At 37.1% G+C, this 27,820-nt stretch overlaps 2 protein-coding genes across 2 annotated transcripts; both read right to left on the bottom strand.

The window, feature by feature from the left end:
* Positions 1–4,209: 4,209 nt before the first annotated feature.
* On the bottom strand, positions 4,210–19,950 carry LOC107830416 (uncharacterized). The gene is made up of 19 exons (XM_075250123.1): positions 19,529–19,950; positions 18,141–18,244; positions 16,797–16,883; positions 16,575–16,650; positions 16,402–16,476; positions 15,638–15,691; positions 15,092–15,151; positions 14,889–15,005; positions 14,446–14,540; positions 14,131–14,333; positions 12,961–13,058; positions 11,074–11,177; positions 10,797–10,962; positions 10,522–10,644; positions 9,043–9,125; positions 7,824–7,965; positions 6,906–6,935; positions 5,315–5,385; positions 4,210–5,225 (listed from the first exon to the last, which is right to left on the bottom strand). The coding sequence occupies exons 1-19, from the start codon at positions 19,571–19,573 to the stop codon at positions 4,595–4,597; spliced, it is 2,364 nt and encodes a 787-aa protein (XP_075106224.1). The 5' UTR covers positions 19,574–19,950; the 3' UTR covers positions 4,210–4,594.
* Positions 19,951–21,170: 1,220 nt separating this feature from the next.
* LOC107830417 (U3 snoRNP-associated protein-like EMB2271) lies at positions 21,171–27,489 on the bottom strand. Its single transcript, XM_016657961.2, has 7 exons — positions 26,891–27,489; positions 25,835–26,171; positions 25,181–25,405; positions 23,429–23,651; positions 23,095–23,270; positions 22,176–22,241; positions 21,171–21,456 (listed from the first exon to the last, which is right to left on the bottom strand). Exons 1-7 carry the CDS (start codon positions 27,337–27,339, stop codon positions 21,379–21,381), a joined length of 1,554 nt encoding a protein of 517 aa, XP_016513447.1. The 5' UTR covers positions 27,340–27,489; the 3' UTR covers positions 21,171–21,378.
* Positions 27,490–27,820: the final 331 nt, after the last annotated feature.

Genomic DNA, 27,820 nt, shown 5'->3' with positions numbered 1-27,820 from the left:
ATTAACACGTCGTTATTTGATCAAGGTCGAACCATTTTCTTTGGTGAAGTCCCTTGGCCTTAGGGTTGTTGTTTTGAACTTTTGTTAAAATATTAACCCGTCGTCGTTAGATCAAGGTCGAACCCTTTTATTTTTGGCGAAGCCTCTTGGCCTTAAGGGTTGTTATTTTGAACTTTCGTCAAAATATTAACCCGTCGTCATTCGATCGAGATCGAACTCTTTTCTTTTTGGCGAAGGCCCTTGGCCTTAGAGTTGTTAATTCGAACTTTCGTCGAAATATTAACCCGTCGTCGTTCGATCGAGATCGAACTCTTTTCTTTGGAGAAGGCCCTTGGCCTTGATGGTGTTATTTCGAACTTTCGTCGAAATATTAACACGTCGTTATTTGATCAAGGTCGAACCATTTTATTTGGTGAAGTCCCTTGGCCTTAGGGTTGTTGTTTTGAACTTTTGTTAAAATATTAACCCGTCGTCGTTAGATCAAGGTCGAACCCTTTTCTTTTTGGCGAAGCCTCTTGGCCTTAAGGGTTGTTATTTTGAACTTTCGTCAAAATATTAACCCGTCGTCATTCGATCGAGATCGAACTCTTTTCTTTTTGGCGAAGGCCCTTGGCCTTAGAGTTGTTAATTCGAACTTTCGTCGAAATATTAACCCGTCATCGTTCGATCGAGGTCGAACTCTTTTCTTTGGTGAAGTCCCTTGGCCTTGAAGGTGTTATTTTGAACTTTCGTCGAAATATTAACCCGTCGTCATTCGATCGAGGTTGAACTCTTTTCTTTTTGGCGAAGGCCCATGGCCTTAAGGGTGTTATTTTTAACTTTCGTCGAAATATTAACCCGTCGTCGTTCGATCGAGATCAAACTCTTTTCTTTGGCGAAGGCCTTTGGCCTTGAGGGTGTTATTTCGAACTTTCGTCGAAATATTAACCCATCGTTGTTCGATCGAGGTCGATCCTTTTTCTTTGGCGAAGGCCCTTGACCTTAGGGTTGTTATTTCGAACTTTCGTCGAAATATTAACCTTCGTCATTCGATCGAGGTCGAACCCTTTTCTTTTTGGTGAAGGCTCTTGGCCTTAAGGGTTGTTATTTCGAACTTTCGTCGAAATATTAACCTGTCGTCGTTCGATTGAGATCGAACTCTTTTCTTTTTGGTGAAGGCCCTTGGCCTTGATGGTGTTATTTCGAACTTTCATCGAAATATTAGCCCGTCGTCGTTCGATCGAGGTGGAACTCTTTTCTTTGGCGAAGGCCTTTGGCCTTGAGAGTGTTATTTCGAAATTTCGTCGGAATATTAACCCGTAATTGTTCAATCGTGGTCGAACCCTTTTCCTTGGCGAAGGCCCTTGTCCTTAGGGTTGTTATTTCGAACTTTCGTCGAAATATTAACCCGAGGTCGACCTTTTGGCGAAGGCCATTGGCCTTAAGGGTTGTTATTTCGAACTTTCGTCGAAATATTAACTCGTCGTTCGATTGAGATCGAACTCTTTTCACTTTGGCGAAGGCCCTTGGCCTTAAAGGTGTTATTTTGAACTTTCGTCGAAATATTAACCCGTCGTCGTTCAATCGAGGTCGAACTCTTTTCTTTTTAGTGAAGGCCCTTGCCCTTAAGGTTGTTTTTTCAAACTTTCGTCGAAATATTAACAAGTCGTTGTTCGACTGAGGTCGAACTCTTTTCTTTTGCAAAGGCTCTTGGCCTTGAGGGTGTTATTTTGAACTTTCATCGAAATATTAACCGTCGTCGTTCGATCGAGGATGAACTCTTTTATTTTTGGCGAAGGCCCTTGGCTTTAAGGGTTGTTATTTCGTACTTTCGCCAAAATATTTACCCGTCGTCATTCGATCGAGATCGAACTCTTTTATTTTTGGCGAAGGCCCTTGGCCTTAAGGGTGTTATTTCGAACTTTCGTCGAAATATTAACCTGTCGTTGTTCGATCGAGGTCGAACCCTTTTCTTTGGCGAAGGCCCTTGGCTTAGGGTTGTTATTTTGAACTTTCGTCGATGTATTGACCTGTCGTCGTTTGATCGAGGTCGAACCCTTTTTTTGGCGAAGGCCCTTGGCCTTAAGGGTGTTATTTCGAAATTTCGTCGAAATATTACCTCGTCGTTGCTCCCAACTTTTTTTTTGGAGAGTTGGGTATCCTCTGGTGAGTCCCAATTTTTTTTTTAGAGAGTTGGGTCATCAAGTGGACAATATTTCGGTTGTTTTGTAGTAATTTCTCATTTTTTAGTTGAGATGTTTCTTCGCTCGCTTGCCCGCGCGGCGCTCGCGTTCCTGTTTCAGTGAACATCAAAAGGTGGGCCAACATGATATTCTCCTTCCCCCGATTCAAGGAGTTGGTGGATGAGGGTGGATCTGTAGCGTTGCTCGTTTTGCTTGGTGTTTCGACGGCTGATGGGGCGGTGGCTTCTGAATCGGCAGCCGTATTCAACTTTCTTTCCCCTCCTTTTTCGTGCCTTGGCCCTGCGCGGTTTTGGGCTTGATTTGGCTAGTTCCTGGGCAGCCCGGCACGCGGGGAGGATGCTGGTTGTAGCTTCCGTTTGCATGTAGCATCATGATCTAGGTTGTCATGTGAGGTTTATTTACCGCTCTTTTGGTGGGTGATCATGTTTACGGTTTTTGATCTGGAAAACACTAGGAAATTTCACTAAGAAATTCCCACAAACGGCGCCAAATTGTTTGACCAAAAGATATTAAAACATTTTTGATTAAAATCAATTAAAGAAGATGAAGAGGTAAATCTTAGTCACACATAGTAAATTCCAGATCTAAAGACGAATCGGAAGATGATGCATAAGATAAAATAGAAGCGATCAATCTCGTTGATCTTTTTCATTCCATTTTCCACCAATTGATGGAGATAATCCCTTTTACTTAATGAGCGGAAGATTATTTTATCTTCCTTTTTTTAGTAAAATTACAGAGGAGATGAAAGAGAGAAAAAGCCCCCCTTTTTAGGAAGGTTCCCCCCATATATATAGTCATGGAATCCTTGCTACGTTCCCGGGTCAAGGCACATTCATACCACATCCGTTGTCATCGTTCCCTAAGTATGGTTCTTCGATTTAGCGAGCACTGTGAATACGTGGTTTGGAACAAATCATGGCGTCTTTTACTATCATACCGCTTGGACAAGGTCCCAGTTGGGTCGACCACAGCAGTCAAATTTTGACCAATACATACATAATCTTTTAATTGTATTTTCTCTAAAGTGCATGTCTTTCAATTATTTGATTAGATGAAGGTTACTTAAAGTGTGTTGTGACATTATGCACGTTGGGACAAACATATGTTTGCGCCGCTAAGTTATAAAGTTATCAAATGATATGTTGACTATGTGACAAATGATATGTTGACTATGTGAGATATTAGACTACCTAATGTTTTTATAATGTAACTTAGCCTTCCAAAGTGATTTTTGACATATGTAACATATTTATTCTAAAGTTTAATAAACTTATTTAAATAGAACAATTGATGTTAAATGAACCTTTTCATGCTTAATGCTCCATGTTTAAATGAAATAATGTTGTTAGAAAATAATATAGGCGTCTGAGTTTAGTGTTCGCCTCTCTTAGTGGGGATGGTAGTTTCTAAAAACTCTAGAACCACTTGTGCAGGCGTGGATTATTTGATGTCTTAAACTTGATGCAGTTCGCCACCTTACATTTATGGCCTTGTGGCTTTTTATACTTAGATTTTGATGCATAGTTACCCAAATCTTATGGTATTTTCCCTAGACATGTATGTCTGTTGATTGTATAATTACGCATATTGTTTTAAATGTGATTATGGATAAACTACATACCATGTTTTCTTCAAGAATTGTCTCTCCTACCAGTGGTGAGCTCCACCTCCACCCGACAGAGGCATGGTTTGATTATTTTATATAGGTGAAAACGTCTCACTTCACCTTACACTCTCCGCAGATCTGGTGGGTTATATGTACATAAATTAAGGGCGGGATGATGCTCTGATATCCCTTGTAGCGGGAACTTATTTTGGGTATCCATTCTCTGGGAAATAGTTAAAATATATGATACGTGAATCTAAACCAAATGCATGTGTATTAGATCATGAACCATAGAATCAAATCAATTGATATCAAGCTTTAGTAGAAGAGAAGGGTGGAGCCAACTGCAACATCTTATAACTGATAACTATGACCTACTTCAACCATGATCAAGTAATTTGGCTATGACAGACCGGATTAAGACAGAGAAAAATGACAACTATGAGATATAAACAATATCTTTTCAACGTGTACTGCATACAACCTCCTATAGCAATTTGGACTCATCTAGAGGCAACTGTGTTGATAGTGAATAAAATTATGATCTACTGAATCACCTGCACTAAAGCCCTTTACAAGTGAAAAGAAAGAGAGAGCAGTCTTTACCTAAGCTGAGGAAAGAATCATCTGCGGCTAAGTTGAATATTAAGCCCCAGTAATGTACATCAGGCTCCAAAACCACATATTAGTCCCAGCTGACAGCAACAGCTGAGACTCTCATCAGCAGGCCAGTTCTATAGCAAATGTGCTGGGTTTGCTCCCCCCACAGCTGCACATAAAGAATTCACAGTAGTTCCGCACTTCACTTCTCAGTTTGTCCACTAGATAATCCCTCGGTTCCAGCAGGTGGCTTCTCCATGCTACCAGAGTTAAGATTGCTAGCGATTTGGCTCCCATCTGTTTCTGGAGACTGTGAGGTATCACCTGGTGATCCTTCAGAATGTTTTTCCACATTACTGCTGGACCCATTAGTGGGTGGAATATTTGCCATTTCTTCTTTTGACTGAACAGTGTCCTTCTGAGCTTCTGATTCCACTTTGACCTCACCATTAGGTAAAGAAGGCCCAACCACATCAGCTACATCAGGTGAATCTGAGGTTTGATTGGACGTTCTAATTGTATCAGAACTTTCTCGCCATTCAACCCATTCAGGAGGCTTATTGGCATCATTGCCTGTGGCATGATGCAAGTCCTCAGTGAAACTACTGGGTGAAGGATTATCAGTACTTGGCTTTGGCTCAGGCAGGTTAGATGTGGCAGTGTCTGCCAAATCATCATCTTCATCAGCAGCTGCATCATCATTCATGTCGGGCCTAATAACATCAGTCTCTTCAGTGTTTGGGGAGGGAGAAGTCACCAAGCCAGTAGACTGATCATTAGCTATTCTGTCATCCTCAAAAGCAAACCAGTTGGAATTTGTAAAAAGTGATCCACTGCAAAAACAATTAAAAGTAATTTAATTGATATTAAAGATACATGTACAGGGGGGACAAAAGCATTCTGAACTCGATTTTTTACCCACCTTTCCTGATCGTCCCCTAAACGAAGTGAAGATATCACAACTTCAGCAGATTCATCATCAAAATAGACGTCCTATAGGAAATCAGAAGAGTTTATTAAAATGAAATGCCTAAAGTGAGTTTTATGTAGCACATGAACTGAAAATCAGTTCGGACAATTCAGGCAAAGAGCATGCATCGATTATCCTAACCAGAATCATCACAGACAAAAAGCATAAAACAGACAGAAGCACAAAGCACAATGGGTTTCAGAAGAGAGAGCACTAATGGAGAAACAAAATATAAGTATATAATAAAAGAAAGAGTAACGATGTACACAAACAACAATTATTTGGACTAAAGAATTAAAAAAAAAAACTATAATTAACTCTTAAGTGGCAGTTATAAAATCCGTCATCATTTTAAAACTGGTATACATGCCTTTTATAAGAATTTTGAAAAAAAATTATATAGATGTCCCCATCTAAGAATTTAAGGATAAAAAGGGCATAAAACTTCAAATGAGTTACTGTTCAAGTCATTTACATACATTTTTACAGGTCCTACGTCTTTAAGATATATATATTATAAGATGTGACAAGGTGGACATAGCAGGTAGTTAGAAAATTCTGCTAGATGTTTCTACATGCAATATTATATCTCCTCATCCATTCAATCATAATGACACGTTAAATAAATAAATAAATCATTATAAACTAAATATGCACAAATAACTAACCTTCTTAAAGCAATCAGAAAGCAAGTGCAATTTAGGTATTATGAAAAGCTAATTGGTGACTTCATACAGAAATAACTGGAAGAATTGCTATTGACTAAAGGATAGTTTCTGTTAGCTACATTACTCTAAGGGGCAGATCAGTTTTATTCCGGACGTGGAGCTGAGGTGGCCTGAATTACAAATTGACTCAAAAGTTTATAAAATGATCACCATTATGCAGAATGATTACATGACAAGCAGGTAAATCAATCAATTAATCAACTATGCCTCAATAACAAAATAGTTGAACCCGCTATATAAATCCTCTGTATACATTTCACTCTATCCATGTGAATTTCATGTCAACAACAACAACAACAACCACCACCTAGTAGAATCCCACTAGTGAAGTCTGGGGAGGGTAGAATGTAAGCAGACCTTACCCCTACCCCGAAGGGGTAGAGAGGCTGTTTCCGGGAGACCCTCGACTCAGAGACAATAGATCCGTAACCATAATAGAAACCAGAAAAATAGTATCAGCATCATAAAATACAACAAATAAATGGAAAGGCCAAAATGTGAATGACAGCAACAACAACAAAACAAAAAAATTGTGAAACACAACAAAAACCGCTAGCAGTCCTATCTAGACAAAACACTATCAGAGGCCCATTTCATGTCCAAGAATAAAAATATGCTTCATAAAAACAGAATCTAGCAATGTAGAGATGAAAGTGAAAATGACCTCAAAACAATTTTGAGAGCTATGCTAAAGTGGATCTGGAAGAGAGAAGGTTCATTCTCGAGCATGTGCACACATGTATAGAGGCAGAAAGTTCATATATACTCATTAACTGAACAATCACTTAACGATTAAAATAAAACCTCGAAGTTACCTCATCATCGCGTTCAAGTGAACCACGAGCCTGCACGCAGATAAAAAGTCCTTGTTAAGTAAATGACCTGATGATATTATACTTAATGACCATGTGGATATTTAAAGATTAAAAATGAAGTTGAATAAAAATAGGTTTAAAAACAAAAATAGAAAACAAAACCAAGGCTTCCCATTGTTCTGGCACTGTTTAAAAAGATAAGAAAAAAGGAGAGAACTTGTATTGAGTTGGTTGCAGATAGTGCTCCATAATTTAGGCTACTTGAATAAAGTAAATTTAAAACTTAAATTAAATAAGTTAGTAAAAGAAGGAAGATTACCTAAATACCAATACTCCTAATTATGACAGAATGAGGACCACTATTTTATGCTATTAATCGGCAAAAAACTTTCTAGCTCACTGATTTCTGTCTTACCTTAGGACATCTACTCTTTTTCTCATTACCATTTAATAGTAACAACATGCTTCCACGGATTCCAGGACTGTTTGTCTAACCCTACTACATTTATAGTGAACTGTGGGTCTCATACCATTTTCAGCAAAGGCTTTCTAACAGTCAAAAATGCTGCCACGGATTCTAAAACAGCAGTCCCAGTAATTGAAACTTTCAGATAAAACCACAAACCACACACTCAAATTCATTTATAGATATGCCAAATGGTATGGCATTTATATGAATCAAGCACATTTACTGTGCTCATTTGCTTTATCCTTAAGATCCCACATAGCAGGCAGCTCCAAGAAAGGACTACTCTAAAAATAAGAAAATCAATTCTCCAGCTACCATCGAAGTCTCTTGTCAACAATTACCTTCTTAGCTCCAAAGACAGGATCCTAGACTTTACCATTACATGCAAAAAGAACAGAGAGACAAAAAAAGCACAACCATGTTGTCTTTTCTTAAGGCATGAAGAGCACCTCATCAAGTTCATCATTGTTATATATTCCATATCGGAACGCCTGGCTTAAATTATTTGCCAGAGCTGCAACATCATAATCTCTATCTTGATAATCATCGTCATCACTGTCCTTCATTCGGTCATGCAGTGACGTGGGTCTCCTGAGAGAGATTACATGAGAAAAAATTTAATCCAGTGCTGGTAAAAAAGTATCAAACTACAATCAAACCGTTCCAATAAAAAGATGAAAAGTATAGTAAAGAGACTCTCATAATCATCAACTATATTTTCTTCATAACATATAAAATGCTGTGGCCAACTCAAAACAAAAAATGGCACAACGTTGAAAATTCACACGGACGACCAAGTGAGAAAAACTAAAATCTGGGCATGGATCTCTCTCCCATCTCAGCCAGAAAAAGTTGAAATGCTTCTATGGTCCACATAAATGCAGCATTAACCAGACACATCCAAGAACCACCATTTGTCATATGACATGATACATAGTAATTAAAAAGAAATGTGTGTCAGATCAGGCAACCTCATCAATATAGTACATACACACCCTTGTATCCTGCCTCCCTCCTCTACAGTGCCAACTTAAAACAAAAGCAAGCAAAAGAAAAAAGAGAGATTAAATATGCAGCTACTATTCGCATTATTCACAGAGTATGGGTTATACCTTTTCAACACGAGGGTTCAGCGCGTGAGAGAGAGAGAGAGAGATCACCCACCTTAACCAACAAAAGGAGAAGCCTATATTCACGCAATTCAATTTCTGTTTTTGAATCATAATCCTGGTAATGATGTAGCAACTCTTCTAGTGCAAGCTTAACATCCTAAGTGTACTCACACTACCATTCCTAGACCCAGATAAAGCAGGGTTGCAGTTGGCTGACAGCCAAGCTCAATTAACGATGAATCCTACAATACTGAAATGCATGTCCAACTGGACTGAAATGAATAATGAGAACACGTATAGGTGACCCAAACTAGCTTTTTTTATTTTTTATTTTATTTTATTTTTGGAGGGGGGGTTCGATCACTTGTATTAACCAACAAAAGGAGAAGCACAACATTGGACTGCTTAGTTCCAGTTATCAAATATTTCATAATCCTGGTGGTAATGCAGTCATGGTTTATTTCCAGTGAGGCAATCCCCCCCCCCCCCCCAAAAAAAAAAAAAACAGATGTCCTATTCAAAAATAGCTTTGAGCAGGCAAACAAGGAACACTCACCCACAAGCCCACTGGAAGACATTTTCCACAGCATTCCGTTTTTGAAGGATGTTTGTCTGCCAATCAATCCATTCACTGTTCTCCTGCCAAAAGGTATTCGCATTTAGCACAAGGAATTTGCAAATGCCAAATTTTAAATAAAAGAATTTGCAGAAGTTAATGACGAAAATGAACTGCAATGTGCTCCTACTTAATACATGTCTGAGACAATCAATGATGACATCTCATAATAATGCAGATAGAAAAATATGAATATCAAATCACTAAAGTGTGACTGCATTAAATGAACCCAATCAAATAAAAGAGAAAAACTAGACACGAGTAGGTAAATTCTCCACCTCAAGGTACCCAGGATCATTATCCCCAAAAAGATTAAGTATCTTATTCCTAAAGGTCGATTGAATCACTTCATCCGAATACAACTTAATTTCTCAATGAGTATAGAATTAATAAGTGAAGGTAATGTGTTACACATATCCATAATAATGTGTTCACCTTTGTGCCACTAATATGTTAATCTCTGTGCCTCTTACAGAGAATTTGTATGAAATGCAGTAAAGAATCTTTGTTAAGAATATGATTAGGTATGAGAAATTTTTTTGTAGGTAATAAAATAACACAAACGAAGGATCGATCTTCAACATTAAATTCCCAAACACATGCTTATAGTTGCATCCTCTGGATCCCATTATTTGAACCAGATTGCATTCTCTTGATGCCATTTAATAAAATAATCACACAGCTTACAGTTGGTCAAACTTCTCGTAAGAACATCAACACAACACAGGAGTATGTAGTGCCTAATGCAAACAATTTATAAATCTACGCACCTGCTAATTAGAACAGGATGATGGAAATGGAGGAACAATATAGGAGCTCGGGAAAAACAGAATGAATACGGAGGATTCATATAACCGAAACCCAACTAGTTTGGGTTTGAGGAGCAGTTGATTTAACATTTATACACTACCAGGTGGTATGAGTAGAGCAACTTTTGGGATGACCAACAAAAAACAACTAAAAGACCCAGCAAAGTTAGAGAGGTCACTTGTTAAAACTCTATCACTCCCTCTATCCATATTCAATAGTGTCATGCTTTTTTTTTGGATGAAGCAATAGTGTCATGCTTCTTATTACTTCATCTGATTGACCCACTTAACGAAGATGCAACACATCCAATTAACGAGTTTTTTGTCATGTAATCTGGACAGGTCCAGCTCATGTAACCTTTTTGGTACCATCTTGGTACTGATTCTTAATGAAAGACTTCATACCACTATCAAAAAGTTTCAGTATAAGCAACTGCCGAAATGGACCTTGAGAAGTCTCTATCTATCTGAAAGCAAAAATCAGCTACTCTAAGCGCAAACATCTCTATGCCATGCGTGGCTGATAAAACAGGACAGATGGATCAAATTGGAAGAACTACATGACAAACAGAAAGAAGTGATAACACAAAAAACAAGAGATCTCAAACACCTGCAGGCGCGACTGTATGCCATTATTGTTGTTCCTTAGTTGAACAAGTTTGTTAGCTATTCGTGTCACATGCCCAATATTTCCAATCCTGGGTGGGGATCTCCCTTCAACAGAGGCCGTTGGCTGCATCCACATTAAAAAAACCAATGACTGTAGGCTTCAATGTGTATAACCAAAATTTAGGATAGGAATAACAAAATAGGTAAGTAAAAATTAAGAACTCTATACAACATGCTAAGAGTTAGTCGAAACACCTAGCAGTTTGATTATACTACCTTGGTTGGATCAGCAGCAAGCGCTGAGTTCTTCTCTGCCTCGAGAATTTTTTCCACAAGATTACAGTCACTAAGAAGATGTTCAACAAATTGAACATTCTTACTATCCAAGCACGATATTATTATTGTCTCAACATGATGATGCAAAAAGTTGTTGTATGGATACCTACACTCAGTACCAAGTAACAGAAATCAGATGCCTAGACTCAATACCAAGTAACAGAAATCAGAAGATTATTGATAACATAGTAACATAGTAATTCCAAGGAGAACTTACTCAAAAAACAATTCCAGGATGCGTTTAATAGCACCAAGACAGATCAACTCCTTTTCGGCAACTTCACTGCTAACACTCACCAAGACTGAAACAAACTCTATAATCTGAAATTCCCAGTTGTTTGAAATCAAAACTTGAGGAATTAAAAGCCCTATATATCACCCAGCATAACTTCAAAATACAGGACATGTGGAGGTAGATAAAAACAAGAATGTAGAAGTTTAGTCTATGTCATATATGTAAGCAATAGCATAACAGAAACACTAGAGATTGAGATAATAATATATCCTATATATATATATATATACATATGACACACACACACACACATTACTTGGAGCTGCAGAGGACAGCATAATTCTCTGTATCTTTTTTTGGCAAGGGGGTAGTGGAAAGGAACTTTTTTCTTTTGGGGGGTGGGGGTGGGGTGTCAAAGCAATATGAAAAATCATTGGAAAATGAAGGCTGATATTACAGCGTAGCCCTCATATTCATATACTCAAAATATTTGTATAAGGGGTTTTATTGTTTCCAAAAGACTTTATTTACTATAACTCACCAAAAGTACAAAGCGAACGCAAAATTGCAGCTATTTTAATGAACAAGTTAAACATTGATCTGCTAAATTTCAAATCCCTGAAAATCGAGCACTAGAAACAAAACATGACGTAGAATATTTCACGTTTTCTTTGAGACCAAGTGGACGATAGAAGTATGATTGTACGACATAGATAGAGATTAAGGGCTTGTTAATCAAAAGAAAAGGTTAGGGATAATACATAATTAACCCTTAAACTAGCCCTCATTTGTCAAATACACACATAAAATTTGTGGGGTCCTATTACCTCTTATCCTTGATTGAACAGTATCTCATACCACCCTGAGAGGTTTATACCCAAATGAGAAAATTGAGGTGTAATACACATGCTGCCACGTGTAGTCAGTAGTTTATCCCTTTTGTTTTCCTTTTTTTGCTTCACTTTCATCTTCTCCATTTCAATACACAAAAACCTCAAATTCCACCTCTCAAATCAACAAATCACATGCAGGAAAATACTGATTAGTCACTAAAAACCCAAAAAGAAAAAATCCTACCACTAACTCCTACAACTTATTTTTTGAAGCAATAAAGATCTCTTCTAAAAGCATCAGATAAAAGGTCCCATTAAATGTGTGTATGATGTGGCTTTTGGGTGAAGTCTGCAAGGTATATGTCTGGGGTTGTTCCTCTGAGTGGTGAAGCGAGTGAATTCTGCAAAGACATTCTGCATGGTTTTTTTCTGAAGTGAATGGTTCGTTTAGCTCAAATAAGGAACTTTTACAAAGATAAAAGAGAAGGATTTTTTATAAAATGGGGGGGAAATGGTAGATATAGTGCACTAGATGTGGAGTAGTGGAGCTTGACCGATCAAAAATGGAGTTTCCCCCCGCGAGAACATTTTTTAAATGCATCTCACGCGTTAAAAGAGAGTATAATCACTCCATGCTATGTCAGGAAAAAGGGTGTAATATTTCCAGTTCAGAACAGTCTGGGTCAGGGAGGTCATACGAGCTCCATAAAGTTTAAGAGTGTGCATGGCAAAAGGAGACTAGTTGCGAATGTGTTATTCCAAAAAAATATCCCGATATAAAACTCTCAATCACTAAAAAAAGGAATAAACATGTGAACACCATTTTCATTCCCGCATAAAATAATATCAGCACAACGTATTCAAGAATTGTGTTGTGCTTAAAGCCTCAGCAGACCTTGCTGTTTTTCTACACTTTTAGTCTTTGACAACACTGGCCTTTAAGTAAGATTAGAAATACGATTAGAGTATATCCATTTCTAAAATCAAATGTCAAAGACAGACACTTGATTCCAACAATAAGATGTTCAATAACTACCTTCAGACGATGCTTCCCAAGAGGTGGACGTAAGCTTCCATATGTTGTTGGCAAGACATTATCCTCCGATGTAATATCCAAAAGCTTCAGTAAATCACCTGCATAAACAAACAATTATTAAAATTGTTCCACTTGAATCGCAACATACAAGGTAAAATCATAGCCAACAAATCTAATTCATATGGGAAAAATATCAAACCTAGAAAACTGGTATACCATAATGTATTTATCTCAAACTCAATATTCCCAAAAGATTGAGACTTATCCACCGGAAAGCAAAACGAAGTACAAGAGACAGCAAAGGAACAGTTACAGTTGAGGATGATACGATCAAACTAGTGTACCACCTATCATTTCCATGACAAGTGTCATCCCAATTGCATGTGGCCTATCCAACTATGTCAGACTACAGAGCAATAAAGCACATACGTACAGATATCTTGGAGATCAATACGCAACTCATAAAGAGAATCTAGAATCCAAATGTCGTGTATAAAATAAAAGGTCAACTGGTTTTATCTTGATCAAGTACTATGAAGTCAGACATACCATGTACATCTTAAATTCCATCGTTTTTTTGTTTTTTCCTATTTCTCCAAAATCCAACTTTGCTGAATTACTATTTCATTCCTTGGTAACCACACTTTGCACATCTATCCTTCAATCATCACTAAAAAAACAACATATTCCTTTTACAAGTGAAGTCAAAACACCTACTGAAATTTGATGCAAATCAACTCCCTTCAATTTGACCAAACTGTCGCAGGCTCTCTTAACCACATGGCAACCCCTTCCACACAATAAGACTCCTAAAATGCTTCCCCCTTTCCCTACAACATTCAGACTAACAGTTGCTACAAATGGGGACTCCGTGAAACCTTAGAGCAAAGAAGGCACCACAAAATTTTGTTTCAAAGTATACTTATCATCGACAGAAGAAGAAACAATGAAGGGTTAAATCTAGGAGTGGTATGACTAGGAAAAGCTTGTCTCCTACATATCAAAGGTCAAATGTGTTGAGCACAGTAACCGAGCCTAAAATCACTATTCGGCAAGATTAAAATAATGTCAAAATCTTAAAGGGGGAAGGTGGGAATTTGAACGGAAAGGATATACAAAAACATTTGTCTACTAATAGATATGCTCAGAAGACAACGAGGTAATCCATACCTAAGCTTTCCAACATCCCTTCCACAGTCTCAGGATTCGCACTTACTCTAGAACACTGCATTGACTGGCGACCGTACATGTAATATGTTCCTGCTGATAGCCTCTTAGGGTCTAACAACGATATGCATACAGATAATGAGTTAACCAAAACGGATTTTGGTCGTGAGTCCTCCAGAGCATGACGAAACAACCTCCCAATGAAACTGTGGAACATCATATAATAAAATATCTGTTTGTTAGATCCGAGAAAATACAGCAATATCACTGGCTTCAATCAGAATCCAAAGTTAATAAAGGTCCGGAATACTAAAACACCTTGGGCTGGAGATTTTGGCAGCTATCCCAGGGGGAGCGTATCGAGTAATGGCACACAAAGTTTCTGCTGCATTAGCATGCACTTCAGGGCAATCCTGCAATTTCAGAGCATCCCATTACCATAGTAACCTACACCAGCAGTTACAAGCTTCATAGGGTACCAAGTTACTGACTAATAGATGAATGCTAGACAATCATTATCTGATCTTCCCTGTCTAACAGCGTCCAACGAGCGCATTATGTTGAATATATACACCCAAATGAATTATAAACCTTACCAGTCACTCCCAACTCCCCCAATCCCTTGGTCCCATCGCAAATATCAGCAGGAATCAACTAATTATTGTAATTCCACAAGCCAGGTTTGATATCAGAACACAGAAATCGTGTAATGACAGGGCAAAGTGGAAGTGTTATTAAATTGATCCAGGAAATTGACATACTGATGAGCTAAACTTATCCACGATCATCTCCAGCACATCTGTATCTTCCAGCCACTGCATGGAATCCGCGAAGTTGCTATACAAATGTTCATCAGTGCCAATTAGGCGAATTAAAACCTAAATATAAAAAGCGTTAGGTCTTCCATATTTAATTCAAGCTGAGCAACCAAAACATGCCTTAAACTATTTCAAAAACTATAAACCTCCATGATGGATGTAATTCCAATGAGATCAACCAACTTCTTGATAATATCTTGATGAGCCTACAAGAGAATATACCATTATCATTAGCTTGACAGTGCTTGAATTTCTAACCAAAGCATTAAAGACGGTAAATTCAACTTTTCACCATTGTACAAGGGAAAACAATTTTAAAGAAAAAAATCGCCAGACTATTAACATAAAATACAGAGACAAATCATTGGTAGGCCGTCGTATTATCCGGTTTTTTTCTTTCAACAAATATTCATCTTTCTCTACACCGGAAACTAGCATCGTAAATTAAAGAAGATACAAACAAAATAAGTGACATCAGGTGAACACCCTCTTTCGTCTTAAAGAACATAAAATATGGATGGAGACAAAATGGGAGCGAGGTTTCATTGATACATCCGTAGCCCATCTTTACTGCAACTGATATAACATCCAATAATTTTCTATCTGTGTGTGTGTATTCCATACTGCAAATCAAAGATTATCACCTCCATGTCCATCAATTATGAGTAGCTAATAAGGAGCAGTAGACTTACATGCACATAGTTCATAAATGGTGTTGTCTTCCGCAGCAACAGACATATGACAACCTAAAACAAGAAACTTGGGCATCAATCCAGTGCAGAAACTGATAATATCATAGTAACAGCTCACAGAAGGAAGAAGCCTTAAAATATGAAATATTTCCAAAGTCATTTACATGCAGCATTGTTTTTATCAAAATTCCAACGGATAATTCCCTCCTACGGTCTTACAATAACTAACCGTACATGCAACTAGCAAAATGATACTTAAGCAAGTAGACATTAAAGTTTAAAAATAATACTCCCTCCATCCCAATTTGTCTGATGTAATTAGGATTTCAAGTCAAACGTCTCAATTTTGACCACAAATTAGGTTATAGAATCTTTAAGTTTTTTGAAATAAAATTTACATATTTTGAACTACATGAAAAGTACTATAAGTCACAATAATTAACCATTCAAAACATTTAAAAGGCATTTAAAAAATCTTGGCCAAGAAAAACTCGTTTGAGTTTCAAAACCCGAACTAAATCAAACAAATTGGGACAGAGGAAGTAGTTTTTTAAGAAAAAGTTGTTTTAGAGAACTGATGAATTTTCGAACATTTGATGTTTCAAACGTTGAAACACGGCGTGCCAACAAAAAAGTTGTCAACCGGGCAAACTTATAAACCACTTGCCATCCAATTAAATATGTTTAGAGAAGTAAACCAAGGAATATATAGCTAACTGGAGCATAATTCACACTAATGTAGCTAGTGGACAGTGACAGGATACCTTGCTGAAGTAACCAGCCAACAAAGTACTATGTGCGTGCTCAGGTTCCAAGAATGAGAATAGCAGGTTCATTAGCTGACATCCAAAATGAGAGAGCCAATTCAAATAAACAATATTAAAGGAACTAAGCATAGAACAAAGGCATCAAGATACATGACAAAAAGAGTCTATACCTCCTCCTCCTCAACCAAAGCTTTGAGAATTATGTCCACCTCGCATGTAAAAATTTCACAAGCAATAAACGGAAACCTATGGCACAAGTCGAACAACAAATCTTTTAATACACGCACTTGGGTTAATGAAGAAAGAGAACTCATATTCTCATCAAAAGAAACATCCGGCGCCTATAGCATATGAAATTCAAATAACTTTTCCAGCCACAGACACATGCTCACTTAAAAGTTCGTCTCTTCTCAGCATCTTCTGGAGCCTCTTCCACTATGTACCTGACAAGTTGTTCAACTTGAGCTCTTTCGCGTAGACTGCCAGAAAGAAAAGCATACGATATCAGTTTCTTCCATGGAATGACTTTTAGATCCAGCAACACCACAAAATATTGTGCAGAAATGGCACCACATGCGCAACCCCCCTCCCCCCCCCTTCCAAAAAAAAAAATTGAATCTACGCAGCACGGTATATTAATGCACACCTAAACTTTTTGTAGTCCTAATTACCCCCTCGACTAGCCTTTACGCTCCTGAGCGCTAACATGGCAAAGAGCATGGATACACTCTCTTTCAGTAGCATGGGAGTGAAGAAATTTGAGAAAATCAGCTTCTGGATGGGCTATTCTTCAACCATGAATTGCCACTTACATATACAATGTGCAATTTCTTCTTGATTTTTCTTAATATATAATGCATAGTTTATCCCAACTTTGTATTTCTTTTTATTTCTTCTTTAAATGCAATAATTGTACAGTTGTGCCAACAGTGCATATCTTCGCTTTGGGCTAAATCCTGGAACTCCATTACTTTTAGACAAATAAAAAAGTTTTAGCCAAAATAATGGAGTTCCAACTGTGTATTTCTTTTTATTTCCTCTTCAAGTGCCAAATATGTAAAAAGCTTGGCTGCATTATTTTAAGCCAAATAAAAAATTTTAGCCTAAATAATGAAGTTCCAGCTCAGTTTTTTACAAATTTAACCTGACAAAGATGATATGAATTTAAAAGGGTACAGATATTTATTTATTTATTATAAAATGCCAAGTTGACAAAATAATCCACGTGGCAAGCCGGGTCTCTCACATCATTGGGCTGAGGTCGTCCAGGAAGTAAAGGCTATCAAATAGCCAAGTCCTGGGTAATTAAGACTATAAAAAAGTTTAGGTGTGTGCGATGTTCAGGGGGTAGTTAGGTATTCTGCCTTGAACTATCTGACCCCAATAAATCCGAAGCTTCACTGACAAACCAGAACTACAAAAGTTAAACATTTGTTCTTAGTAAATCCAAACTAGCTTAATTTTAAACGGCAATAATATTGCAAATGCATGGCATGCATCAACACCAGAGTCCCTCATCTGAACCTCATCATTTGGAACACAGCAGCAAATCATAAACTTATTTTTTCGCGATAAAACATATTTACCTTAAATGGACTTTCGAGAAAACATCAATGGTTGGGAAATAATTTGTAGTTTGTATGTCATATCCAACATAAATATAACTTAAAGTTATCACATTTATACCAAGCATACTAACAACCCTTAGAAGAAACACGAGTGAATGAGGTGCTTACAAATTAATAAGGCGGCCATTAAGAGCTTTACATTCTTGAATTATTTCATCCTCGTCCAAGAGCTCATCCAGTGCAAAATTTTCCTTATCCAAGATTGTCTCCACCTGAAAATAGTATAGCATATCTAATAAGCCTACACAAGATTTCTTGAGAAACAACATTAGTTGAATCTACACATTATTTCTTGAGAAACATTATTAGTTGAATATCCAATACAATGCTTGGAGTAAGCAATGTTGAAAGTCAAGAGAATTGATGAACTCAAATGCTAAGTTGTGACTACATTCATTAAAATTAAGTAGAAGAATGTTGCAAAAAAAAAAATTGATGATAAAGAAAAGTACTGCTAAATACTCCAAAGAAAAACTGCAGAATATTTTCATATTCTATTAAAAATTATGTAAAATATTCCATTTTATTTTTCCATTGGCCGGACCAAAAGATGTGCTCGAGAGATAGTTGTCATACGTTCATTGCCTACCTACTGTTAGATGACACTAGCAAGATCCAGCTAAGGTAAAGAACCTTGTCTTTTCCACAGGAAAAACTCCTATAAGTGGAGCTGCCCCTATGTTGTTAAGAAAGACGATGAAAGTTCTCTCTTTTCTCTCTTTCTTGTCCTTGATATCAGAACCTCTCAATCCTTGTAGACTTAAACAAAAATTATAACTATAGTGTCCGGGCCAGCTTGTTGGGCACCTCAACTAATTCCACCAAATACCTTCTACCTCCCACCAGCAACAGGTACTAGGTAAATCTGTCCACCAAAGTTTGAACAAATGGAAAGAAATCACCTAATATTTTTTGCCCCTAGAATTTGAACCTAAGACCTCATGGTTCTCAACCCACTTCATTGAGCACTAGGTCACGCCGTTGGGACTGTTGAGTTAAATAATTTCTGCCTATGGAAATATGGCCTTACGTCATCTGTTCCAATCAATAAAGTTTTTTGTTCAAGATATTAGATTCCATCATAAAACCCACCAGTCCATTGTCAACTTCTCCTCTGCCACTGTTTCATTGCTCTGGGATTTAAGTCAATCTAACACTCTATTTCTTAGACGCATAACTAAGATAGTCAGAATAGCAACAAGTAAACAGGGAACCCCAAATTATAAACTTCCAATAGGAATTCAGTCCAAAAAAGCACTCTACACTAAACGTCCCAGAACAATTACATTATCACAATTCTGAATTCCAAATTGAGAGTGCTACCACACAACATACATAATACGCAATTCAATATAGACCCAATACAATTTCAATCGATAAACACTTTGGATAGTAAAGAAAACATTCAAATTGTTCCCAAACATTTCACTACAGTTTAAAAAATGATAATAATACAAAGAAATTACAACATAAAGCAGAGAATTAAAGGGGCTTACTGGAGAAGCAGTGGAGAGACCAGCCATACGCCAGAACATGGCCATTTAAGAGCCGACCCAGATGAAATTGTCAATAGCTTGGATCTAGGGAGAAAAGAAGCCCTAGAATTGGAAGCAGAAAAAGGGAAGCAGAGTGTTTGGTGAGCTTCTCATGCACCAAGATTTCGAGAGGATCGGATTCGGTTTAGTTGTTATCATCATCGTCATAAAAAGAAGGGCAAGTTGAAAGGAATTGCTACTTAGCAATTTGTGAGACGGTGTAAAGAGGCATTTTCCTTCCTGTTTTTTTTGGGACCTTGGGGAAAAAATGAAGCCACAAAATAATACTATAATATAATATATAAAATAAAATAAAAGAGCAACTTGGTTTTTACATTTTTCATATTTTCTTTTTTTGGTACTTATCTTGTTGAGATTATGTTCGGTAAATTGTATCGGGCTAAGGCTTGATTTAATGTATAGAAAATAGTAGCTGTTCATAATTATGACATATGTAGTTGGCGCAATATGGATCCATAAATTTAATAAAGAGATACACAATAGTAGGTAATTGAAAATTGACATGTCAATTTGTTATAATGGTTGAATATATATTATAAGATAAAAATTGATGAAAAATATCACAAGAAGTGATTTTTTCATTTTAAAAACAAGTAAAGACAATTTGTGCCTCCTAAATCCTACATCTTTAATTTATCTTTTAATAATATCATCTCCTGTAATTAATCTAAGTGTTACCTTAAGAAAAAAATTAGCGTACAAAAGAATAATATTTGGGTGCTCATTGTTGATGTGGAGTTGATTTGCCTGTTGGAATATATGAATAATTTCTCTTTTTGCTAACGATATTGATGTTTTTATGACTACTATGTTATTCATGATGCAATTAATAAAATAATAATCCAAAGATTAAAATTACAACTTATAGATTATATAATTTATTGTTTTTGAATATCAATTACGTTTAGAATTATACAATTAATAATAAAAGGGCTTGTAACAGTTGTGTTTAACATTGTCTTTCTATATTTGAAAACAAGAGATCTCACGAATCATTTGTTTAAGACCATTGATTTCAAATGAACTTTTCAGATAGGTTTCTGGGGTCAAATGGATCTTTCAGTAGGTTTCCTGCCATTTTGTCCGAGGGGTGAGGAACTTCCAAGGGATTTTTTTTTTCTGGGTTCCAATGGATTTAAATTCCTTTTTTTTTTTTGGCTTAATATTCCTATTTTTTTGTTACGTTGGAAAGACTAAAGAAAATAAGTTAAATCTCTCGTAAGCTACATTGCTTGAATCAGTCAGGAGAAAAAATTCCATTTCCTTGAGTAGCAACTCCCAGATTGTTATAGCTTCTTCATTAATATTCCTATGAAGAATAAATTGGAAGATGTTACTGTTGAGACCTTTAAAAAGTACTCCGTACATACCAAATGTTATCTGACACTAATTCCTAAAATAGATTCCCTGTGAATTGCAAATGAAGACGGCTTTCTCACTTGCCACTTTTTCTAAATGAATGAATTGTGAAAACAAATAAAAGTTCCCTAGTTTGGATTTTGATTTTGGCTGTTTCTTGAAAAGCACAAGTAAAACCTTCAAACTTTCTGAGGCTTTCATACGAATTTAAACTAATAGTACATTAAAATTGCTCCGTATTTCACTATTACGTAGCCGATTCAATATGAACAAGATAAACGTGTGAAGAAAAAAAGGCATCAAAAATTGATAGATCAAAATTTTTGCTGACAGCATAAAAACAAATACTATTAACCTCACAAAAAAAGTACAGAGAAGGTTATTCCCCTTTTAGCATGCGCCAAAATTCACAATGAGTAACGAGGTCAATATCACGAAAGCTTCAAAGGTTGCACGAGAACTCCATTTCGAACATCAGCAATACGTCCCCACCTTCCTAAGCGAGGTTCCTGCAGTAAATGCATATCAGATTAGTCGATAGTATATGAGATAATAATAGCAATATAGAGAATATCAACGATGATTCAGTTGCGAGTTCAATGCATCCCAGCGCTAGAGAATGATGGATGAGATTGCACATTCATGACGCAGATCATGCACAAGCACATTCTCTATATCCTTTAGAAAAATAGCCAAAGTTATAGATCTTTTTACCCAGATATGTTTCATAATATCCACATATTGTTACCCGTATTTCTAAGAAGCTTTTTTGGGTATAGAACACAAATGTTCTTTAGTTCACAAGAGAGAAAAGCTTGTAACCATTATGAAAATCAAGTTTTTTTTTAAAAAAAAAAAAGGCAACCCGGTGCACTAAACTCCCGCTATGTGCGGGGTCCAGGGAAGTGCCGGACCACAAGTGTTTATTGTATGCAACCTTACCTTGCATTTCTGCAAGAGGCTATAACCTGCCAAGGGTCCCCTACTTATGAAAATCAAGTTTATTATCCCAAATACCGATAGTCCTAAGAGGACACTGATCTCAGTCAAAAAGACCCACCAAGCAAAAAATTTGTTGTCAAGTGATGTATAAAATTTTTAACTGACAGGTTGTTGTATCCGAAGTTGGATCATCAAAACGAGCAATCGTGGAAGAAACTAAATCTTTTTATCTGTTTTGCAAAGTTGAAAGATATTGAAACATAAAAATGGAGAAAGAACCATTCACCTGTCCTACTCCAGCAACCAAGAACTGCCCGGATTTTGAAAAAATTAAAGAATTTATAAATCCAGCCTGCATTAAAACAATGATCTTATCAGCATTACATTATTCCTCAGAAGCAACATGATGTTTACAGGCATTATACCAATAGCCTAGAAATAATGTTTCATTAAGTAAATTCCAATACAAATCAGAACAGAAGAAAACTGAACACGTTAAATCTCATTTGCCAATTACATTGAGCATCAAGATCAATGATCAAGGATACAAAAAGGCAATTTATAAAAGTATTAAGCTTCGTCAAAAAACCATAACGATGAATGTTTACTATTAAGTGCATGAACAACCATGATTAGTTAGAAAATTCAACCTTCTGTTTTTATTGATAGGTAAACAATATCCTTGCGATTTACAATTCTCCAAGACTGCAAACCTTTATTCCAATGGGGAGGATATATCATTTTCTGACATCCCAAAATGAAGAGCAGATACTGCATTTTCTTGGGGTTGAGAGGGTAAGGGGAGGAACTTGCAACAATTAGCAGAGTTCTCACTTGGTGAACTGCTTAAGAAATTCATTGCAAGACTTCTACATTTTTATGGCTAACGTCAAAGAGTTATCATTTTTCTATTGAGAGGACACCATAATGCTCTATCGCTAACATATTTCACTAGGCTTGTACAGGGTTAGTAGCCCATACATGCCCTTCTAACACAATCTTTTCTGTATTTGTAATACTTGTAGGCTTGTACAGGCTTGTACAGGTGTTTCATGATTCACAAAAGCCAGTACTACTCATGCGCACATATCCCCTCTATTCCTGAGTCCTGGGTATAACTTAAGTTTACAGATTCCTAGGATCATCAAAATAAATCCAACGAAGTTTCAAAGAATCAGATGGACACACACTGATAGATTCCTTACCACTGGGAGCTCAAACAACGGCCGGATTCCTTTGGATTCATTTTCAATTGCCCACAAACGAACTGACCCATTGCCAGCTCCTGATGCAGCAAGATCACTATTTCTGCAGACTGTCAGCGCACTAACCCAAGAGAGTGCTGATGAGGAACGACTCTCAGGATTCAAGGTGCCATTTTCTGCAAGATTGAACACCACATTTGCTATAGTTTTTCAATTATCTTTTTAGTGAAAGAATTCCTATTGAAGCAAAATAATGCTAGCAAAACTTAAAATAGACAATCCTATCATAGGAGAGATATAACAGAAAAATCTGAAGAATGATCTTAAAGCTTACCCATGTGACCATTTGATAGAGCCCCATTTCTCGGTTCGATTCCCACTGATTGCAACGAAGCATGTGCATTTTTTACAATGTGGACAGGTTTCTTCCTTAATACGTTCCAGTGCTCAATACTTCCATCATCAGAACCAGATAAAAACTCGTCATTATTGATGAAACAGCAGCATTCAAGGTTTGTTGCTGAAGCACGAAATATCAATTGAGATTCCTCTGGAACCTATTGACGCGAAACCAAAAATATCAAGAGTCAGAACTATCTTTGAGAACTTGATGTATAAGTCAAGGCCAAGAAGGAGAGATAAAAGAAGTGTAAAATTACTTCCCGTCTGCTATTAGTTCATAATATTTTATCATCTCCTACTGTGCTTTCTGTTTCACCAGTAAAGAAAATGAAAATCCGATCACCATGCTTCATGGCTTTGAAACTGGCACTATAGGAATCCAGAAGTTCATAGTCTTGAAGCATCTTTAAAATCTTAAACTGATTCAATAACAGGTTTCAACAATCATAGACGCTGCATGACTTGATATTTCCAATCTTTAAGTTACCCAACAGAATATTATTTTTTATTCATTTCATTAATGGTAAAATCAAATTGGGTACATCCGAGTCTAACAAAAGTCTTTCCCCGCCAACGCAATGGTTAGAAGCTGTAGTAACATTTGATACCTAATTATTATTTTTGAATGACTTCAAGACATTGTCAAGGTCGGGATTTGGGTACACTGTTCCTGTTAAAGCTGCATCATATTAGCATCTTCTTGCTACTATTATGTTTCCATATGCATGACCAGAAAACAGAGGGGGGGAAAGAAATCATGTAAGCCATTTTAAATATGTGGATGCATTAACGAAGTTTAGCTGCGAAAAGAATATAACTTGTTAACGGAACACTTCAAAATTTGTTCTTAAAATTTTTTGAATTTGAAAGAACCTTGTTGCCTATAGGTCTATAGGACTACATCTATGGTGAGCACTGTGTTGAACCACAATACATTAAAATGGAATTAAATAATCATGTTTTTAACAGAAAAATAATATCCCCCAGTCAACTCCATAGTAGGACAAGAGATCCTCTCTGGAAGAATGGATCAGCAACATCTGTAACCTGAACATAGAATCTTCTTAAAGACTTTCTAACATCTGATTGAATCTGGGAGTAAGTAATCAAGAATGTTTTGTTCAATGTTCTTACAACCGTATCTAAAAAAAAAAGAGGATTCATCAACTTAAATTTGACAACATGATCAACTTAAATTTGACAACATGCAATCTATTATGCATATCTTTAAAACTAGGCGTTAACTCAATTAACATGTCTTTTATCATCAAACTCAAAAATAAAGAATATATTATATCCTTTTTGAAAAGTCACGAATCTTTTCAATTAAATGTAACTGCAGCTATCTAACATCAGAGACCCGGTAATAGTGCTAGAGTAAGCTTTAAAAAACCTGCTAGGAGCTTTGAAAACGTCTTAGATCCTAAAAAGTTCAGGTACTAAGGAAGGACATGTGGGATGAGGGATGAAAACTGAGAGTATGTTACACCTTTCACTAGAAAACTACATCTCATGAGAAGGACTTCTTCAACAAGGATGGATCAGGTCTTTTGTTTAAATTCTTCATAAGAAACAAATTTCTCATTGAATAGTTAACTAACAATAAGAATTTCTTTTACTAAACAGATACATAGCTAGAAAAGAAATAAACTGCCTGAAAAGCAGATGAAAGGCCATAGACTACCTTCCATAAGTGCATGGTTCGGTCTCGTCCAACAGTCAACACCCTTTCTTTCCTCAAGGAATCAATGGACAGAACTTCACTTTGATGACCGAATAAAGTGTTCACATAAGCTCTATCTTCCACATTCCATATCTTGATGGATCGATCAAACGACCCTGAAAACAGTTCCGAAGATCCTTGTCTGAATGTCAAACACGAAACAGGTCCTTTATGACCGGGGAATGCCTGTACAAAGCATTACTTTTAAGTTAGAGAGGCAATGAAGAGTTAAAGAAAGAATCAGTGAAAGCACTCACAACTAACAGGACAGAGGACACGAGGAAATTAATCAAAGATTGGTCTTTATTTTTGTTAATCAAAACATGGTCAGCATTTCCGCATAAACTTAAGAATGTTTTTAACGGATATTAATAGATTGGAGATGATGTGAACCCATTTTTAAGCCTCTTTCAGCATTGAAGAGTGCAACTAGCTCTAAACGATTGAAGTTGCATGAGGAATGCTAACTAAGTCAATTGAGTACTATTCCACTTGCAGGGAGAACTCTTATCAACACGAGTTCCAAGCTATCACTTGGCTTTAAGGATAATATGAGAGAGAGAGAGTCAGAATCTAAAGTTGATCATAACCTGCATTGATTACCCATCTAAATACCTTAATATGCTGCCGTGTTCGAACATCCCACAAATGAATGTGACGATCCAAGCCTCCACTTGCCAAATAGCGGCCATCAGAGCTGACAGCTAAAGCTAAAACATGCTTACTATGTTTCTTTGCTCGACCTTGTGGCTCCTTAGCACCATGCGACTTCAAAACTTCATCAGTAGGCCAAGCATACTTTTCTGCCTTTCCACTGTCCACGTCCCAGCTAGCAATAGTACCATCTTTAGAAGATGAAAATCCTTTTAAGTCATCCTCAGATAGAGTGACAGCAGTTACGGACTGTCGATGTTTCACTAAAAGGCGAAATCCCTCAGTCGGCTTTTGAATCCTGGAGAATATAATAATGGAATAGCTCAATAACTATCTAAAACAATGTCTTCATCAATTTAACCACTTACGAAATTTGAATAATCTTTCTTGTCAAGGTTATAGTGGAACACGGAACAGCTTACACAGAAATTATTTGATTCTCTAGATAGGAGTTAGTAAAGTGGCAGGTATCTACTCAACCAAACCTCAACTATAGCCCATTGTGCAAGCACAACACTTCTAACACTAAAACCAGAAATAAAGATGAGTTATTCATGGTGCTTCTACTCGATCTAGTTGGCCCTCTGAACATGTTAGAGCGGGTTAGAGTCAGCTTGGTGATAATGGTGCCCAGTTCAGCTTCAACAAAACTTGAACAACCCCCCACCCCACGGCCTGCTACAATACAATCCCAGCTCACATATGGAGTTATAGCTGGGATTCAAACATGGGATCTCCAAGTTGTTACTCATATACCTAACCACTCAGCCATCGATCACGCTATCCATGCCCGCAATAGAAAAGGCTAGCCACCAGCTTAGGTAAAACATCTGCATTTCTATTTCCACAGGAATGCTTAATTCCATGCTCGCAACATAAGAAAGAAGAAAGATACTTGTTATAGAATTAAGACAACTGTTTGATACTATATATTTGAGCAACATAATTGAGTGTACTGAAATTAAACTCTAATTTCCTTCTTGTATAATAACCAATTTGCATTGAGTAATCACACACCTGGAAGCAATAGCTTTTCTGACACGACCACTCTCCTCCATCTGCTCCTGCTGCAAAATGTTCGCCACCACTGAGTCCCTCATCCCTTCTCTCTCCTCTCTACCCCTTTCGTCCTCACTCTCTCTTTCTTCCTCTTCCCTCCTCGCCGACTCCCTTATTCTCTTCAAATATGCCTCCGCCACCCTCTTTCTCCTCTCCGCCGCCGTCTCCTCCTCCTCCTGTTCTTCCTCTTTACCCTCTTTCTTATCCCTAATTCCTTCATCATCAGAACCATAAAGTTCCTCCTCGTCATCATCACTGCTCTCTATATCTTCATCATCTCCAAACCTCTTTCGCCTTTTCGAGTCGTTGAAAAATGGGTCATTTTCAATTGAAAACCTCTTTTTTCCATTCTGGATGTTTCCTTTTTGAGCTGAAGCTTTCTTCTTTTTCAGGTTCTTGGCCTTCATGATTCAATGGTGAGCTCAAAGTTCAGAGCTTCTTGCAGAAGTATATCGCACCCAGTTGCCTAACGAACTAAAATTTGGGTTGAAGGTGAAATAAATCAACGGGACAGCAATATAGTGATTAGGGTTTTAGGACCAGTTACAATGGCAGGCACACGGAGTTTAGGGTTTAAGGGTAGAAGAAGAAGGGAGATGTTAGAAACGGGTAAATGGGCCTTGCGGGTTTGGGCCTCCCTCCAGGTAAAATGGGCCCAATCACGTGCCCAAATAGCATTGTGTTAAGTGAACTATGAGGGCAAGTGCACATATAGCCGATTTTGGGATGGGGTTTTTACCTGTCTATACCATATATCAAATCTTATTACCAAAAATATTCATAATTTGTTATTTACCCGTGTAGTCCACACTTTTACTACAAATTATATACCAATCCAAAAATAGGTAGATTTTGCCATAGAAAACGCGCTAAAATGAAGGCACCAGA

The sequence above is a fragment of the Nicotiana tabacum genome, chromosome 3, assembly GCF_000715075.1.
Source record: "Nicotiana tabacum cultivar K326 chromosome 3, ASM71507v2, whole genome shotgun sequence".
Lineage (NCBI taxonomy): Eukaryota > Viridiplantae > Streptophyta > Magnoliopsida > Solanales > Solanaceae > Nicotiana > Nicotiana tabacum.
The sequence above is the reverse complement of the archived record's forward strand: the minus strand, read 5'-3'. Positions and strand labels throughout refer to the sequence as shown.

Excerpts from the sequence above, each read along its gene's own strand:
- LOC107830416 (XM_075250123.1), bottom strand. The coding sequence starts at position 19,573 with ATGGCCATGTTCTGGCGTATGGCTGGTCTCTCCACTGCTTCTCCA. Across the intron at positions 16,651-16,796 it reads GAGAAGAGACGAACTTTTAA|GTTTCCGTTTATTGCTTGTG; the intron begins GTGAGCATGTGT and ends CTTGTGCCATAG. Across the intron at positions 14,541-14,888 it reads TGGATAAGTTTAGCTCATCA|GATTGCCCTGAAGTGCATGC; the intron begins GTATGTCAATTT and ends CTGAAATTGCAG.
- LOC107830417 (XM_016657961.2), bottom strand. The coding sequence starts at position 27,339 with ATGAAGGCCAAGAACCTGAAAAAGAAGAAAGCTTCAGCTCAAAAAGGA. Across the intron at positions 23,271-23,428 it reads TCTATCAAATGGTCACATGG|AAAATGGCACCTTGAATCCT; the intron begins GTAAGCTTTAAG and ends TCAATCTTGCAG. Across the intron at positions 21,457-22,175 it reads TGGTTGCTGGAGTAGGACAG|GAACCTCGCTTAGGAAGGTG; the intron begins GTGAATGGTTCT and ends CATTTACTGCAG.